Source organism: Pezoporus wallicus, unplaced genomic scaffold, assembly GCF_028554395.1.
Source record: "Pezoporus wallicus isolate ANWC-B61680 ecotype Strahan unplaced genomic scaffold, APGP_CSIRO_Pwel_v1 contig_13414, whole genome shotgun sequence".
In the NCBI taxonomy this organism is placed as follows: Eukaryota; Metazoa; Chordata; class Aves; order Psittaciformes; family Psittacidae; genus Pezoporus; species Pezoporus wallicus.
Genome location: NW_026635828.1, coordinates 92,819 through 109,925, shown reverse-complemented (window position 1 = coordinate 109,925; position 17,107 = coordinate 92,819). Strand labels below are relative to the sequence as shown.

Sequence of the window (17,107 nt, the reverse complement as noted above, 5' to 3'; positions counted from 1 at the left end):
TCTTTCCAGGCCTTATCACATCAAAATCTTGTTTACTCGCACTACAGATAAGAAAAATATTCACAGCTTTGTTGGAAGAAAAGCAGACTCGGATATAGTTATCACTAACTGTGTGTGTTTAAGGCGGTTTATGTTTTCAATACCAATTAACTATTATTAAAAGAACAGTTACTTATGAAGGTAATGGAAGAAAATGAGAATGCGCTAATGTCTGTGAACAGAGAACAGTTATTCATAAAAAAAAAAGTCTTATTAAAAGAAGTACCTTCAAAACCGAGCTTTGTTGCATAGAACAGTCAATATTTCCATGTGTTATAGGTATGCTCCAGAATCTCTGACAGAAAGCAAATTTTCTGTGGCCTCAGATGTGTGGAGTTTTGGTGTCGTCTTGTATGAACTCTTCACATACATTGACAAGAGCAAGAGCCCACCAGCTGTAAGTACCTAGTTAATGGTTCTCAGAAGTTTTTTGTCTGTTTATTTAGTTTTTTTAAAAATATAAAGATTGTTCCTATACCTAAACAAGTTGATATTTACTGATAATTTTCTGGAGATACCTTAGTGTTTATGAGGCAGCATCCAACCAGAAGCAGCAACATGCTAAAACATATTAATATCAAGCCATAAGAGGGAAAGGAGATTGAAAATTATCTGATAATCTGTGCAGATCTTATCCACTCTGTAAATGCTAACTGTTTGAAAAAAAAATAAAATTTCTCTTTATAGACTGTTCTTACTTTTTGTGGAGAGTAGTCTCAGATGCAGCTGTTTCATTGCAACATGTCATGTATTCCCAATGCTACTCCAAACCTAAGGCTAAGCCAAACAAATATGTAAACATTAAGGTGATTTAAATAAGGTAACTTAAAGTTGTTCTGTTTTGTTACCAGAACCCAAAGTTAGCAAGTTATTGAAGTTCAAGAAAGAGAGTGGCTTTTTGCAATCTGTTGGGAGGCACCTTTAAGGACAAATTTGCAGTCGATGGAGAAAAATGCTACTTGTACACCAAACAGCAATTCTCCAAATTGGAAACGAGATTCACAATCTTGTATCTGGCAGACACAACAGAGGATTGTTGAGCCTTGTATATGTGCTTGAGCTGTCCTTACCCTTGGCCAGTGTCTCAGTCCTGGCAAGTGTAGTTTTGAGAACTGAACAGTGATGACAGGCAAAAATACATTTGGAAGATCTTTTCATTGACCTCACTGGACCTCTTAGTAATTCAGTACAATAACTAAGCTATGAAGGAAGAATTCCCAAGGTAGGGGCAGCTCTTCCTGCATAATAATATAAACACTGCAGACACCTGAAGTGGTAAAATGGCAAAAAAAGTGGTAGAGTAAGTCATGGGCTTGGGTGGAATATACTTTGAATAAATCAATTCTGCATGTGCATCCACCACTTCATCAAGTTGGTTATCCTGGTGGTATGTATCAAGAAAAATGAATTCTACCAATTAGCCGTGACATTCTCTTAGCTTTTGTAGTCTTCATAATGTTTCCCCAGCTTTAGCCATTTGCACATTCTACCGACACTTGTTTCACATTTTCATGTAAAGGATCATTAAAGACATTTATTTAGCATTGGAAGAAAAATAATTCCTGTGTGTCCTGCTTAGAAATTATTTTCAGTTAATAGTACTTCTAATGTCTGACAGTCTGAGATTTTAATCTGCCTTTTGGGTTATGTTGATTTTTGAATAGCAAAATTTTATCTATGTTTTAATTATGCTACTGCTTCTGGCCTCTAGTTAGTGGTTAATCTTTTTTAATACATCAGTATGGTATGACTTGTTTTCTGTTTCACTGTGATTTTTCCAAGCATCAAGATCTTGTTTTAATACTTCAGGAAGCTCTTCAGAATTAGCTGCGAGGTTTATCCTTTTAAAACTGGTTAATCATCTGGTGCTGATCAACATTCTTGAAAATTTTTTACTTAGAGCTTCAAACTGTATATGTATCATCCTATTTTTATCCACACGCACAAAAAATACATTCTCTTGACTTGAAATCCCAAATTTTGTCATTGTTATATACTACTCCATTATTATAAAGTCTTGTTATAAAGAATTTTTGCTTGGTTAGAGTATTGCAGCATCTTTTTTTTTCCTTAAAAATTATTTATGACACCTTGTGTTTCAGGAATTCATGCGCATGATTGGCAATGATAAACAAGGGCAGATGATTGTATTTCATTTGATAGAGCTTTTGAAGAATAATGGACGACTACCAAGACCAGATGGATGCCCTGATGAGGTGAAGTATTACTGTATTAATATGTTATGATAGCCTGAAAGGTGTTCAGTCAGGGTGAGTACCCCAAAAGTGCAAACTGTTGTTAGCTCTGCTTAGATTACTGAAGTATTTATGCAAGCAGAATGACTGTGCTGTTACTTTATCAGTTGCACGATTACTATAATTACATTTTTCTCCTGATCCTTCAGATTGCATTCCCTCAGGAGCCTAGAATGTAGTCTATCTAAATATATGAAGTAAGACTATTATGACTGACTGCTGTACTGAAGCACTTGGGCTTTTATTTTAAAAATACTAATTTATTGAGGCAGTGAGATAAGTCTACAGAGCTTGTTCCATTAAGTTCTTGCTCAAAGCTGTGAACTATGGATTCTGCAGAAGTCTGTAACATTTACCAGAAGTATCTTAATATCTACAGAACTTTCTCCATGTTTAATTCCAAGATTTAAATAACTCCTTATCTTGATTACTTTTGTTCTCTTGCTCTTCCTTCCTCAAGCACAGGAATATCTATGTTTATCCTGTGTCTTACACACTGGCAAGCATTCTCAGCCAAGAGCAATGAAATCAGATTTTCTGTGTTCAGGGCCTTCAGATTTGTATTCATGTTCTTCACAGATACAGAAGTGTATATGTATGCAAAGCCATCCTCAGAGCACACAAATGAATTCAGTGTTCTTTTGGTTTTGCTATCACTCCAAATGTTTTAAAAAACACTTTTCATGCTACTTCTAAGTCAGAACAGGTGCACTTCAGCTTGAGTCAAACCTTTTAGGGCTGGGCAGGTGAATCAGTAGGGAAAGAATGCAATTAAAATAGTTATGCTTTTTAACATGTGCAACTTCCAGCTCAGATCTATTGCTTGCATCCCTTTGGAATCAAGCGCTTGTAAAGAAATAACCCATGCAAAACTAGAAACAGAGGAGAGATTGAGGGCAAGTGGGCTAGCAGCGAAGAGAGTAGTACAGATGAAGCAGGGAAGCCACAGGGGAAGAAGTCTCTGAAGTAACCTTTCTTGCATTATGAGTACCAGAGTTGTTGAACTGTAAAGGTCTGGCTTTTTGTAGATAACCTGAATGTCATATATAAAAGATAATACATAATCTGTGTTACGGAAACTATGCAAACTAATGCAAAGGTTCCAATATCTGACATTTCTTCAGATACCAAAGCAAGATGGAAAAGTTTCTCTTTTGTTAGAAACTGCTCTTCCAAATTCATTCTGAAAGGCCAGACATCACAGATACTAAATCTTCCAGATGTCTGTAGTTTACAAGCTGCTTGACACGTGTATCTAAAGCAGCTTGATCGATGCAGGAGTTTCAGATCTGCTGGGGAAAAAAAAAAAGGAACTGATACTACCTTTTTTTCCTGTGAGCTGTGCAGATTGCTCTTAAGCAACATCTAAAAAGTTGTTGGAAATATGAGAAGTTTTCTGCCTTCTTTCCAATTATACATGAAGAGTAATTGAGAATTAAATATCCTGATTCAGAGAAGTGTATGTTAATGTTGCAGGGGAAGCTTAACTTCTAACTGCTGTCTTTGTTAATCTGATTTTGGTCAGACTGTTAAAGTATTTGTAATTTTAAACATTCTTGAGCTTTCAAAAAAATAAGAGCAAGCAAGAAGATAAAAACTCAGCAAAATAACAAATGTCTTAAAAATTTTACAATCTAGCTGAGTGAATTTCTATACTATTTTTTTTTTTAAATCTCCTGTTATAATAAAGGCTTTTGCAGAGCTTGCTATCCTCACTTCTTGCTGTCATTGGGATCAAGCAGGTAAACCGAGAGGTATAGCAAGACTTCAGGCACACTCTTGCACTACACTGTTGCTTGAAAGCATAAAGTTAAGTTGGATGGTGTCGTGGTTTAAACCCACTGATTTTCTTTGTTTCTTCTCCAGATCTATGCTATCATGAAAGAATGCTGGAACAACAATGTTACCCAGCGACCCACCTTTAGGGATCTTGCTCAACGAGTGGATCACATAAGGGACAACATGGGTGGATGAGAAGACTGTCCCTCCTTCAGATGATATGTTGGAATGCAGAACAAAACATATTTGGTCTGCTGTGTATAATTGGCGTATGCATGACATGTGTATCTCATCTTAGCTGAATGTAAAATCTGTGTGGCAAAGTTCCTATCTTAATCTGCATAGTGAGGAATCCTGCTGGTTTTCTTTATCGGGATGTTACTGTGAGAATATGTTGAAATTCTCAATGGGGAGAGAGGAATTATTTTTCTAAGTAAAAGATTCTAATATATGGTCAGTCTAAAATACCATTATTTGCCTTACTTGGCAATGAAAAGAAAGAGGTGACTTAAAATATGGTGAGATTACAAGGTGAAAAGCCCAGTGTATTTCCTTGTTGAAATGGAGATGCACAGAAAAGACTTCTAGTAAAGTCTTTTCAGACTGGATGTATAGTGATTTGGTACCCTGTTTTGTGTGTTGCACAAGGTCTTTCATTTGTTAATACAGTTTTACCATTTTTTTCAGTGTTGATGCAGAAATGGCTTCTCTGTATAATAAAACAGAAGTGGTTGTGTAACCCACAAACTTTCAGTGTGCATGCCTGAATCAGTTATCAGCCAGTAATATATGCAAAGAGGTATACTAGGCTGGGTTATGTACTGTAAGTATTTTGAGGGGAAGGGAATAAATTGTTCCTAATTTGGAGAGCCAGAAATCCTGCTCACCCATGTGAAAATTTTAATTTAAAATGAAAAAAAACAAACATCCAGTTTTTCTTAGTCTTCTTTTCCTCAGTTGAGTATTAGATTCCCTCTGTAAAATTGAATATACAGTGATGACAAGTGGAAATTAAGCCGTTTTATACAAGGCAGTATCTTCAGTTTGTTTCTGGAAAAGCTAAAGATACTGTTTTAAAATGCTGCTGTTTCATTCTTCCCATTCTTGTAATTTTCATGCAGTTGTAAATGTATCTGTAAATTGGGACCTTTTTTACAGCAGAATGAAAAATCTAGAAAATGCCCTCAATTTCACAGTTCCTCACTTTGCTGTTAGATAGTCACACCTTCCCTCCAGTACAAAAAAACAGAACGCTTAAGGCTCAGTATCTGAACGGCCAGTCACAACCACATCAAGTCTGTTTTGTAATGAAGTGGCCCAAGTCACCTCCTTTTTCTTTCCCTGGTAATACCCAAAATGCGAGTATTTGAAAGGAAGAATTACAAGTGCAATTTTTTCACACTCGGTGGAAGGCAAGGACATGAGCCCAGTTAGTGAGAACTGGAAGGAGATCAGAGCTACCTTGAACAGATTACTTAACGCTGTAAAATACAGCTTTTGAAATAAGTCTAACAAAAATTTCTGGACAAGTGTTTGGTTTTGCCTCCAGGCATAAAATTTGGGGATAATCTCGTATCTCAGAGCAGTGAAGTTGCAGGTTTTGTTTAATTCAAGTAATCTCGTTGTTGTTGTTGTTGTTGGTTTTACTTAAGCATAATTGTTTGCAAAGTACAATGCTTGTTTTTCTTGGACTTTTGCTGAAAGCAGTTCAATTAAGGGGATATGCAGCTTAGCAAACTGACCTGATATCTAGATTTGTATTTAAAAATAAAGTGTTCACTTACACAATTTGTGGCAGTTAAGTCAGTGAAACATAGTTACTTTCACTGTGGGTCCTCCTTAAGATGTGTGATTAACTGCATCCATCTTGTCAGAAATTTAAGTACCTCAATTTTAAAAAAAAAACAAATAAAAATCCATACTTAGTGTAACACAGTGCCAGTATAGCAATGTTTTGTACCACTATGATGTTTCTCTCCCACAATTACTCATACAAAATTACTATTTTGTAATATGGGAGATTGCTAAATACAGAATGCTGCCCATTGCATTTAACAATATTTCTGTTCATTTTCTTGCCGTCAAGCACTTCATAGACAATTTTAAAAACTAATTTCATGATCAGTTTTTAAGCTGCGAAGAACTTTGAAGTGCTTTGTTCAGTGTAACATCTGTTTTCTCCATTTCTATATATTGCTTTGAGGATTTTAAATTTTGTGCAAAAAATGTCTTTGCATTTGTAGTCTCAGTTGTATGTACGTGTTTTTTGTAACAAAAGAAGATAAAGCTTTAAAGCATTGAAACAGCATTTTAGCTGGATAACACATGCAGGAATTATGTAAAATTTGCAGTGTATGACACTCAGTAGTTAACTGGTTTCCAATATATAGTAGACTAAATATAATTTATGTAAAAATCTCAGGGAAGCTCATGTAATCCAATGAAGAAATCTTCCAGTCTGCTATTTTTTGAAGTGAATAAAAAGTCTTTTTCTTGTTCTACTCTAGTAAGACTGATTACACAGTTTATTTGATTGTATAAACATAGTGATGAACTCAAGGATCATTTTAAAGTGTTTCGTGGATTTTTTTTTTTTTTTGCTTTAATACTTTATATTTTTTAGAGAAAGCCATATCTTCACACTGCATTATAATTTTGTGCTGTTGGTCAGGAACATACAGACTTTTATTACAAGCCTGTTTGTGCAAAGGGCTTGATCATTTGGTATATTTTTAGCTGGGTGAATAGGACCAAGTAGTGCTTAGGACACTGGGGAGATGTGTGATCATCTGCAGGGTCAATTTTAGGTCCTGGAGGAGACAAAATGGTGTTCTCAAAAAACTCTTTGGGATGTAAATGCAGTGATTTTGCTGAATTTGCTATTGCAAATCGTAGTAACCCTTGTTAAAAAACAAACAAACAAACAAAAAGCCCAACCCAAAGAAACCCCACACCACCAAAAAGCACTGCATTTTGAAAGCTCTCAGATCTACAGTAGTGTTGAGTAATGCCATCTTTATATAGTCTTTGTATTAACAGACTCAGTTCTTTGTTTTAAGTACTTTCTTTAGTTGGCATTGCATTTGTCATACTTTAGTGTAATCATGCTACTCAAACGCCGTGATGTTTGTTTTGTGTTTTTTTTTGGTATAAAAAGTGCTGGTTTATGCATACATGGCTGCTGCTATGATATAGAATTGAAATATGAACTACTGCTTTGCACTTGCATTTGAAGTGAAAGAATTTTTCTCTTAAGTGCACAATATATCGTATATTATTCTAGATCTCACAGAATATCTGCAAACAAGTATTGTTTAGTGTAACATTGGTTTGTTCTCTATCAATATAAATACGTGAAGCTTCAAAATGTGTTTTAAAATAGATTGTACAATCTTGCAACTGTCATGTGATAAGGCAGACAATGAATTTTCAGGAAGAGAATCTCACATTCTTGTTGTCAAGTCCTAGTATTGATTAAAAGTTTCCACTTGAGATAATTGTTACTAAATGTACAGATGAATATAACTGTAAAAATACAGGGTTCTCCTCCCTCACTCCCTCCCCCCGTCCCAAAGTTAAGTTTTTAGTTGTTGCATTTACTTGAGATGTTGACCACCTGCCTTGAAATGTATGGGAAGAAGTGGTACTGTATGAAGTATTAACAAATGTAACTCTTGTGTAAAGAAGGCAAGATTCTAAGGAATGTGTGATCACAGGTACCTGCAGGATAAGTGTTCTGAGAGCAAAAGTAGAAGCATAGAAGAACAAGAAGAATGATGGAAAAAAGCTGATGTTCAACACTGAAGAGCTTTCTGGAATGTAAAATGCACAGTGAATTACGAAAAACTGCTGTCTACTGGAAATGCCATACCATGAAAAATATGCACTAACGTATTTCTGAATTGTGTATTGTCTGCCTTAAACGTAAAATGCTCACAGAGACCTAACCGAAGTGAAAAATACAAGAATTAATATACCAAAAGAAACTGCTTAAGGTTGTGCCATGCCAGACAGCAATTCTGAAAAGATGTTTGGCTAAGAAGTGTTCTTCTGAATTTTGCTTTTTGATTCAGACATTTACAATACATTATATTAAAGTAGGAAAAGTACTTTTAGGGAGGGGGTGAGGGGAAAGAAGAAACCTTCTACTTATGGTTACACTGCAAAACTTTGAGCACATCTTTTATGGAAGAGAACATGAAAGGGGTGGTTTTTTTTTAGGAAACTGTGTATTGATACCTGAAACTTAATTGTGCGTTTGTTTTGAGTTTGGATAGTGAAAATAAAATAACTAAATACGATGAATGGCAAATGCCTGCCAAAATGTTCTTTTATATCATACCTAAAAATAGTTACTGGTGTTTAAATCTCTACTGAAGACAGCTGGTGTGTTTAAAAGGGTAGAATACACGACATACAACAGTAGGACTGGGTATTTCTGATTTTTGTCTTTTTCTTTAAGACAATTACTTTGGAAAGAAGAAGCATGTCCTTTTACTGTCAGTATTTAGAGAGTATCAGGTCTGTAAGACGGGGACCAGTAGCAGATCACCTGTTACCAGACTACGGTTCTTGAGCATTTCTAACACAAACTTATGAAACCAATTTTTGATTTGCATTCCTTAATTGTCTTTTTGTGTGACTTCCCTGTAACTTTACATGAAAATTATCACCACTTACCTTGAGCAGAGTTGAATGGTGTCACTAAATTTTGAGAAGTACGATGGTAAAATGGAAAATATGCATATAAATACAATCATGCAAATACATACTTAAGTTACTGTACTGTGGTGGCAATAAAAATTAAGCTACTGTTTTCTCCACTTCCCACACATGAAAGGCAACTAATTCTCAGAGTATGTTGTCTGAAGATTATTTTATGTGACAAAATCCCATCCCAACGAAGCTTAATGGTTATTATAGGTAGTGTTCTGCTGTTCCTCCTAATCCCATTATCCTGACATGATTTTGGATTTTTAATTGTTCTAGAGAACAAATGTCTGGGAAAAGGAGGGAGTTTGAAGATGAAAATACCGCAGGGGGTGTAATAACGTCATGAAGGATGTTGTCCCGGTATCATAAAGTGCAGGACAATGGAGCCTTCAGCTCATTCTCATGGAATGCAATGGTGTGGTGGTCTTCTTGTACTTCTGTAAATAAATACTCAGAGTGGTTTTAATGAATTCTGAAATTCAGGTTTAGAAACCTGTCAAACTGCAGTCAGACCAAATGAAACATTCTGTGTGGGTAGTAATAAAGGAATAAAACTGTCCAGTGTTTGCAAAGATTACCCCAAACTGTTAGGTTAGGGAGGCATTAAAAGAAAAAACAAGTGGGATATAATTATGTTAATTGTATAAAGCAACCAAGGCAGCAGAGACTAGTTCAGATATTTATCTGCCCCAGAAATGCAGACGCATGTGTATCACAGTATCACAGTATGCTAGAGATTGGAAGGGACCAAATGCAAATCACAGGATGCAAATCACTGGGACCAAGAGCAGAAACATTAAATATTAATGTTATAGCCAAATAATACTAATATAAGCAGAAGGACAAGGTAAAACTAAAATGCGTCAAGTTTTCTGTGGTTAATTATTTTAGGCAATGCAGAAATGTCCAGAAACGGGGAGTTCAAGAATTTTTAGCTAAATGAATACTGTAGCACAGCAAGTATTGAATTCATTGTGTTGGGTTTGAACTTGGGCTTGGGTTCCATGTTTTTTTTTTCAGGGAAAGAGAAAGATGGAATAACGTATTAAATTGAGCTATTACCTTAATCTTCTGTGGGACATTTGCTGTGTACTTGTGTTTCTGTGCATCCAGTTGCATTTTCCATGTGGAGCTGTGCTAAACATCAGCTCATTGAGGAATGTAGATCAGAAAACCCAAAACAACTAGTATAAAAACAACCATATGCCACTTACCTTTCCTTTTATGTTACAAAGATTTGAAACTGTTAGAGAACTTACAAAAAAGAAGTTCACATCCATGTAAGCTTACTAAAAGTCAAATAGCATCTCTGCACCTAAGAAACACTACTGCTGTGTGTCTGCACACACTGAGTTGCCATGTATTTTCCAGAGTGCCTCATCTGAAATGTATAAAGGGACTGCTTAGCATGTGAGTACCGAGGTTGGTGCTAGAGGGGCAAGTGATTTCTGCCTGTGCTGGTTCCTGTGTTTGTAAGAGGAGGTAGCTGCTCTCAGAAAGCCGTGCAACCCGTCTGTGACTGCACTGCACATCTGACATGCACTCGTGTGAAGCGTGTGATACACTACGCAGCATTAACTCTAGAAAATAGGAATTTGAGGGCAAAGAGCAGCCAAAGAAGGAAAATTTCTCAGATTAAAGCAGAATGAAATTGGTCTAAATGGTAAAACTGCGGGAAATCCAGGTGTTTAATAACCCCATGCATGCAATTCATAGAGCCAGATGCTGGTGATGTGAACAAGTCAAAAGAAATGGACTGGAAGAATAATATCTGGAAAATGTTGCAGTAAGCAGTAATATCTGAAAGATGTGACTAGACATAAACCAGTTGTTTTTTTAACTCCTCCTCCCTAGAGTACCTGTAAGGCTGTAGTGCTACTGAAAGGCCTTCAAAGAAAGTGTTTTAGCTATATTTGAAGTAGTGCTAACTCAGAAGCTATACAGCACTGCACAGAAGAAACATGAGCAACAGTGGTCTGGCAGTTCAATGCTTGCTGGCACTGCCTGGTTGTTCCCAGGTGCCTGCTGCAGCAGGGCAGGGAAGATGGTGCCCAGGATCTGTGCCCCTGCCCTGCCTCTGCGCAAGAGCTGGCAGGTTGCGCTCTATGGGGCAGAAGTGCTGGCTGTCGCAGCAGCCAAAACCAAAAGCTGTGTGCTTCAAGGGGATCTGGGAGGGAGTTGTGTGGGGGCCTTTCTGTGAGGCCTTTGCAAGCCCTGGGCTCATCTTTCTGGAGTTCAACCTTTTGCACAGTGGCTGCAGTGAAGATTATGGCAGGTGTCAAATAATTCATTTTGAGTAATGCTGTCATTAAGAAAATGAACTAATGTGAGCTAAATCGTGCTTCCTAGGAAACATCAGCAAAAGCTATGAAAAGCATAGCTGATCTTCTAACCCCAAACTAGATGACTGGAGCATGAACTAAACATCAGGACCTTGAGGTTGTATTTAGAATATGAACACAGTTTTATAAATGAATCCCCTGCTTTTTGCATCCATGCTCTTGACTAATAGTCTTCTCTTAGCAGAAGAAATGAATGTTAAATGGAAAGCAGAATAGTGTCTAATACTGAATGGTCTCTACAAGATACAACTTAAATTTCAAATCTGTGGAGAAGATCTAAATGAAGAATACTTACAAGGTACTAGATATGCCCTTCATTTCCCAGGACTAAGCAAAATTTTACTACCTTGCTGTACAGTCTATAATTCAAAGGCTAAAATGAAATTGATATGGGGCTAGCATCACAGCCTCTCTATGAAGGTTTTTGGGACATCCCATGTTGCAAGTGTCTGGACAACCATGCTGTTACAGGAACAATACGATATGGAGAAAAGAACCTGCCCTGGAGAAACTATAGCCCCCTGTATGGGACTGTTGGGCCCTTTGGGACATGTGGCTTCAGAGATGGGCAGTCAGCATCTCCCACTCAGTTGGTGAGCTTACAGAGATTTGGAGCAGGCCGATCAGCATTGTGACCATGCTGGCAAAGGTGGAGCCTTGCTTTAGGATAGGAGGGGAGCAGTGTAGGAGCACCCTGTGCTGTGATCCAGTCCAGAGGCATATGAAAGAGAACGTGCCAGTCCAGGTCCAGCACCACACAAGGGCAGGATGTGGCTGAGGTGGAGCTGTTCTATGTTAAAACTGAGCTGCCCCTTAGAAACCTTACAGTGAGGCAGGAGAGAAGTGGGGTAGTCCTCTGGGCTTAACTCTGCTTTTAGCTGGGAATGATAAACCGGGGCTGGTCTCAGGTGATCATAGGTGGTTGAGATGGCTCTGAGTCAAATGCCTGTTCTATACTTGGTTTGCTTAATACGTCAAGCTTAGCAATGTCAAGTGGCTTGACATTGAATAGAAATGTACTGTTATTTTGGTGTGCATTTTCCATTACTAACCTCAGTCACCAGAATGAGGGCCTACTAAGGCAGGCCTATCAGATGCTATGTAGGAAAACACTCCTGGCATTGAATTGGGCTTTGTAATCTGAAATTGCCAGCAAGCCTCTCACAAACAAATAGGTTTGGGCAGCAACAAAAGCCATAGGCCCTTTAGAAGTAAGAATGTCTATGAAACTGAGTTGGTTTTAAACTTCAGATTCAACTAAGATCCAATTTTAAGGATTTTAAGTTTATAATGAAAGCCTAATGGTATTTTATAAATACCTTTCCCTTAAGCAAAAAGTTTGGAACTCTCCAAAACACCTGTTTATGCAAATTATCATCTTTACCTTGCTTTCCTTTGTCTGTAGTATCAGATCTTCAAATTGGTGGCTGAACAGAGAGGGAGATGTCAAACATACCCTGCTTGCATCACAAATGATGGAATGGAAAACAAAATTTTCTGTCAATCTTGGATCTCGAACTAGCGCCTCTGTGGAGATAAATCTGATGTTAAAGACAAGACGTCTCAAAGAATTTGTTTCTTTGTAATAATAAGCAATAATAAGAACGAAATTATGTCAGATAACTTCTAAAGATACACCTGCCACCTTGTAAAAGATTCACAGAAGAACTGGAAATGTGAGAAGAGCCCAAAGATGGATTAAGTATGCCAGGAGAGAAAAGAATATTATTGTACAGTTATAGCAGAATTGAGGCAAATCAGACCATCTAAACAAGGAGAATCTTGTTCAAGATCAAATTGTGCGGTCAGTACATATTTTAAGCACATCTGATCAATTTTAGCTGGGTGGTGTGTGACTGATTGATCCTGCATAGTGGGAGAAAATTAACACCATATTTCATTCCCTCTGTAATACAGCTGCTATCTTATTACTGTTTTCTTAGAAAGAAAGAAAAAGAGTCCTGCAAAAGTAGTTGCTATTACTGTTCTTGGTTTGCTTCTGTAATCTTATCTACAGTTCTACTGAACCTAGACAGCTCATTTCAACTTTACTTTTTATATATATGTATAACAATTATTACAGAGCTTTTGTAAAACTTTATTAAGAAATCAAATATTAACAAATCAGAGATTTAAATTAGTTAAACTGAGTATACGTCTCAAGTGTATTTTCCCCCACAGAGAACTCCAGTTAGCAATCACTTAGGGTATGATTGAGTATATCTAACTTGAACAATGAAAAAATGAAAGCTAAACAATTACACCAAGAGGAGTTGAAAAGAACTGTTAAATGTGGATGCTAGATGTGTTGCCTGAGCTACAGCTGACTGAGCTCTAATCAGATCCATGGGCTTTTCTACCTTAGTCATTAAAACCTCTTAGTCAGGTCACTGTTGAAAGTGGCTTCTCCTCAGAAATACTGATATATCAATTAAAAAGTTAAATCAAATTTAACATCCAGTCTATCTAGTCCATGCACAATAGCTTCTGCATGGGCAGTGTGGAGCTTACAAACATCATACACATGCAGGTTCTTGCCTGTTACCTCTGGAAATACCTTGCATTCCACTCATCTACAACATTAGCCTAGTCTCAGTTCTCAGTGCTAGATGACTGGTGCAGTTGGGCTAGTCAATGGCACTTAGTAATTTCAGTAAATACTGGAGAATGGGGAGAGACATTAGGTAGACAGATACACTGGTTTTGTTTCTTTATGTCATGATTTGTCTTAATGCTCCTTTCTTTTCTAAAAATGATTATACCATGGTCATTCTTTCTTGTGATGCCCACTGTGCCCACATTCTTAGTCAGATCTTTTCTAGTAGTTGTAATTAAATAGTACATTCGCCTCCAGCTCTTTTCTCCATCTTCTTCAGAGTGCTTCAAGGCATTTCCAGAATTTTCTGGGTAGTCTGTGCCCTTCTGTACTGCTTTATCATCAAAATGATAATTGAAATTTCCCATTAGTATGAAGTTCTCATGCTTTTGATAAGTCCTTTAGTCACCCAGAGAAAGACTAATCTCTATTATCTTCTTAATTTACAGCCTACAATAGTCCCCTTCATGACATCAATATTGCTTTTACTGAGAAATCTTTAGTCACTCTAGCATCTGATAGCCCTTCTGGACTAAGAATAAACATGCACATCCTTGAAATAACCTTTTGGTCTTAGCTATCTTTCCTGAACAGACCATACTTGTCTGTATGAACTATCCAACCAAACCCCTCTCATGCCAATTAAGACATTATTTCGAGTATGATTTGAAACATCTAGCCATTCCTGTTTCCTATCTTCTTGCACCTGTGTAAAAAAATAGTTACAGTGTGTATATATATATGATAGTATATAATGTTCAGTATATAATCAACAAAATTAGCATATAATGAATATATATTTGCATATAATGAACTAAAATGCTTCTGCTTACCTGTCTCAATACCACATCAAGAAAATAAAGCTCCCCAAGGCTGGAGGCAGCACAACTTCCCTGTGTTCTGGCCCCATTGTTGGGTTGCCCTTGTGAGCAAAAGGCTTCTTCGTATCTCCTGCCTGAGCCTTTGGTGTCCCACCTATCAATCACCTTTATTTCTCATCCTCTTCCTATGTAATGCTGTGAAAAGCCTGCCTCCTTGATGATCTCTTCATAGATAGCAGGGGGCTGTGTCATGGGGCATTGATCCTTCAGTTACCTATTCAGGTCAACTAATTTAGTTTAGCTGTGTTCTAAGTTTATGGTTAAATATAGGCTCAAAGGAAAAATTCTAGAGATTTTTAGATGCTTCAAGTCTGAAAGAAAGACTTGTTAAGCCAAGTTGGAAACACTGGTGAATGTTCACTTATGTATACTTCCATGCAAAAGGATTATGCTATGAGCAGGACAGGTGCTTTTTTCAAGCCCAAGTCACTGTGATAAGCAAGCTTTGAATTTAGAATAGGTACACGGCTGTGACCATAGCTGGAGTCAATATTTTACCATACTCTCTCCTGACTGATAATGACTTTTAGCTTCAAATATGGCCTGTCTATGTGGCCTGGGACCCTGTGCAAGCTCAAACCCAGCTCACCGACAAATCTTGAGATGGTTGCTGTCGCCCGAGTAAAGTTTTGGCCAAGCATGGAACCACAATAAGAGAAAAAGCTTGTGTGTGCTTGAACACAGACTGACAAAGCTGTATCTGCTAAGGGTCTGCCAAAAGGAGAGTCTGAGGGGGACAGCAAGAAAGTGGAACCTGTGCTTCCTCCTATAAATTTTTGAAAGATTCCCAGGAATTGTAGGGTAGTCTAAAAAAATCCTTGAAAAGTAGACATGTAGACATTAAACAATGAGGTTTCAATGAATAAAAAGTCCTTTCCAGGATGAGTGTACCTCTTTGAAGGTATTTCTCTGTTCCACACCTCCAGGAGGAAACACAGACAAAGAACTGAGGGATACAGAGGAAGTTGTATCTATACACTCTTCAGTGCTGGGCTGAAAGTTTTAAAATGCAAAGCTGTGAATGCTTCTCTTTAAACCTTGGTTTATATTTTGCAGGCTCATCAACCTTATGCAAAAGAGATACACACACATGGTTCTCCCTCTCTAGTGCAGCATTCAGCGAGTGTGGAAGAGACCCAGGAGACCTAGTGCTGGGACATGTAAGATAAATTTGGTAATGTAGGAAGTCTGACAAGGTATGGAAAGTACCAGACTTCTCTGAAACAGAAGTGGAGCAGCACTGCTACAAACCCCAAGAGGTTGGGAAAAGTGGTTGTTCAGGTAACTTGGCACACATTGTTCCTGGTATCAGGCCTAGAAGGATCTGAAGCATGTATCTTCCCACCCCCCCAAACCAGCAATGTGTCCTTGCTGTCATCAACTCATAAAACACACCAGCCTCTTACTTACATTACTGAAAGACTCCAAGACCAAGACATTTGAGCAGGACAGGAATGTTTTGGAAGATGAGAGCATAGTGTTCAAGGTGAGGTTGGATGGGGCTTTGAGCAACCTGGCCCAGTGGAAGGTGTCCCTGCACATGGCAAGGGGGTTGGAACTGGATGAGCTTTAAGGTCCCTTCCAACCCAAACCATTCTGTGATTCTATGATAGTGAACACTCACTCTGCCCTGTTTTTTTAATTTAAAAAGAAAAGGATTGTTAGATGCCCGGTTATTCGAAAACAGTAGTGTCTTCGGAAAAGGAATAAAGTGATGCAACAATTTCACTAAGCAGTATTTCAATCAAAGAAGAGTATGGCTTAATTCTTCAGGTTCCCTTTTCCAAAGGTAACAACTGTGCTATTAGCAACTTAGAAATACATCTAAAGCAGAGCAGACCAGCACACCATAAGAAGACACAGGAAGATGTCTGAGTGTCTGTAGAAAAAATTACTTTAAGCACACCCAATGCTCTTGCTCTGCAGCGGTAGGGAAAAAAACAGGAAGTAAGATATACAGGAATAATTGTGTTAATAATTCACCTGCTAAGCCCATTTGTGAGTGGAAGAAGAAATTCTTTGGCTGCAAGTGTTGTATTGTGGTAAAGTTTCTAGAAAGACAATATTGCATAAAATGATTCTGCAATTACAAGGGAATTAGAAAAGTATGTTCAAAAGTAATCAGTAAACTCAGTAAGAATTGAGTGGAATCTCAACTGGTGAAATATTCTTTCTGTACAGCTTTGCACAGTGCATTTCAATAACTTATCTGGATGTTCCTTCAGTTGACAGAGAAGGAAAACTTTTGTAACACTTAGTGTAATTGCCCTTTTATGAAATATTGAAGTTCTTCCTAAAAGGCTACAAATATATAATACACTTGTAGTAAGTTAAAGGCTCAACCTTAAAATGAAAAGGCTTAGTAAAAAACAGACTGAAAGTTACTGCAGCAAACCAAAGTCACTACAATTACACTTAAATTTTTTTTATTACTTTTAAAGACAATCAGCAGTATTGACAGGCACACAGACACAAACACAAATAAAATACAGCAAGAGCTTT

At 37.5% G+C, this 17,107-nt stretch overlaps 1 protein-coding gene across 5 annotated transcripts in view; it reads left to right on the top strand.

Moving 5' to 3' along the window:
* Positions 1–8,407, top strand: part of JAK2 (Janus kinase 2) — a 68,805-nt gene extending 60,398 nt beyond the window's left edge. For all 5 annotated transcript variants that reach the window (XM_057398345.1, XM_057398347.1, XM_057398346.1 and 2 more), the window contains 3 exons: positions 319–436; positions 2,142–2,255; positions 4,161–8,407. In XM_057398345.1, the coding sequence (XP_057254328.1) occupies positions 319–436; positions 2,142–2,255; positions 4,161–4,268 (340 nt within the window). In that variant the 3' untranslated portion in view covers positions 4,269–8,407. The remainder of the gene's footprint in view (positions 1–318; positions 437–2,141; positions 2,256–4,160) is intronic.
* Positions 8,408–17,107: the final 8,700 nt, after the last annotated feature.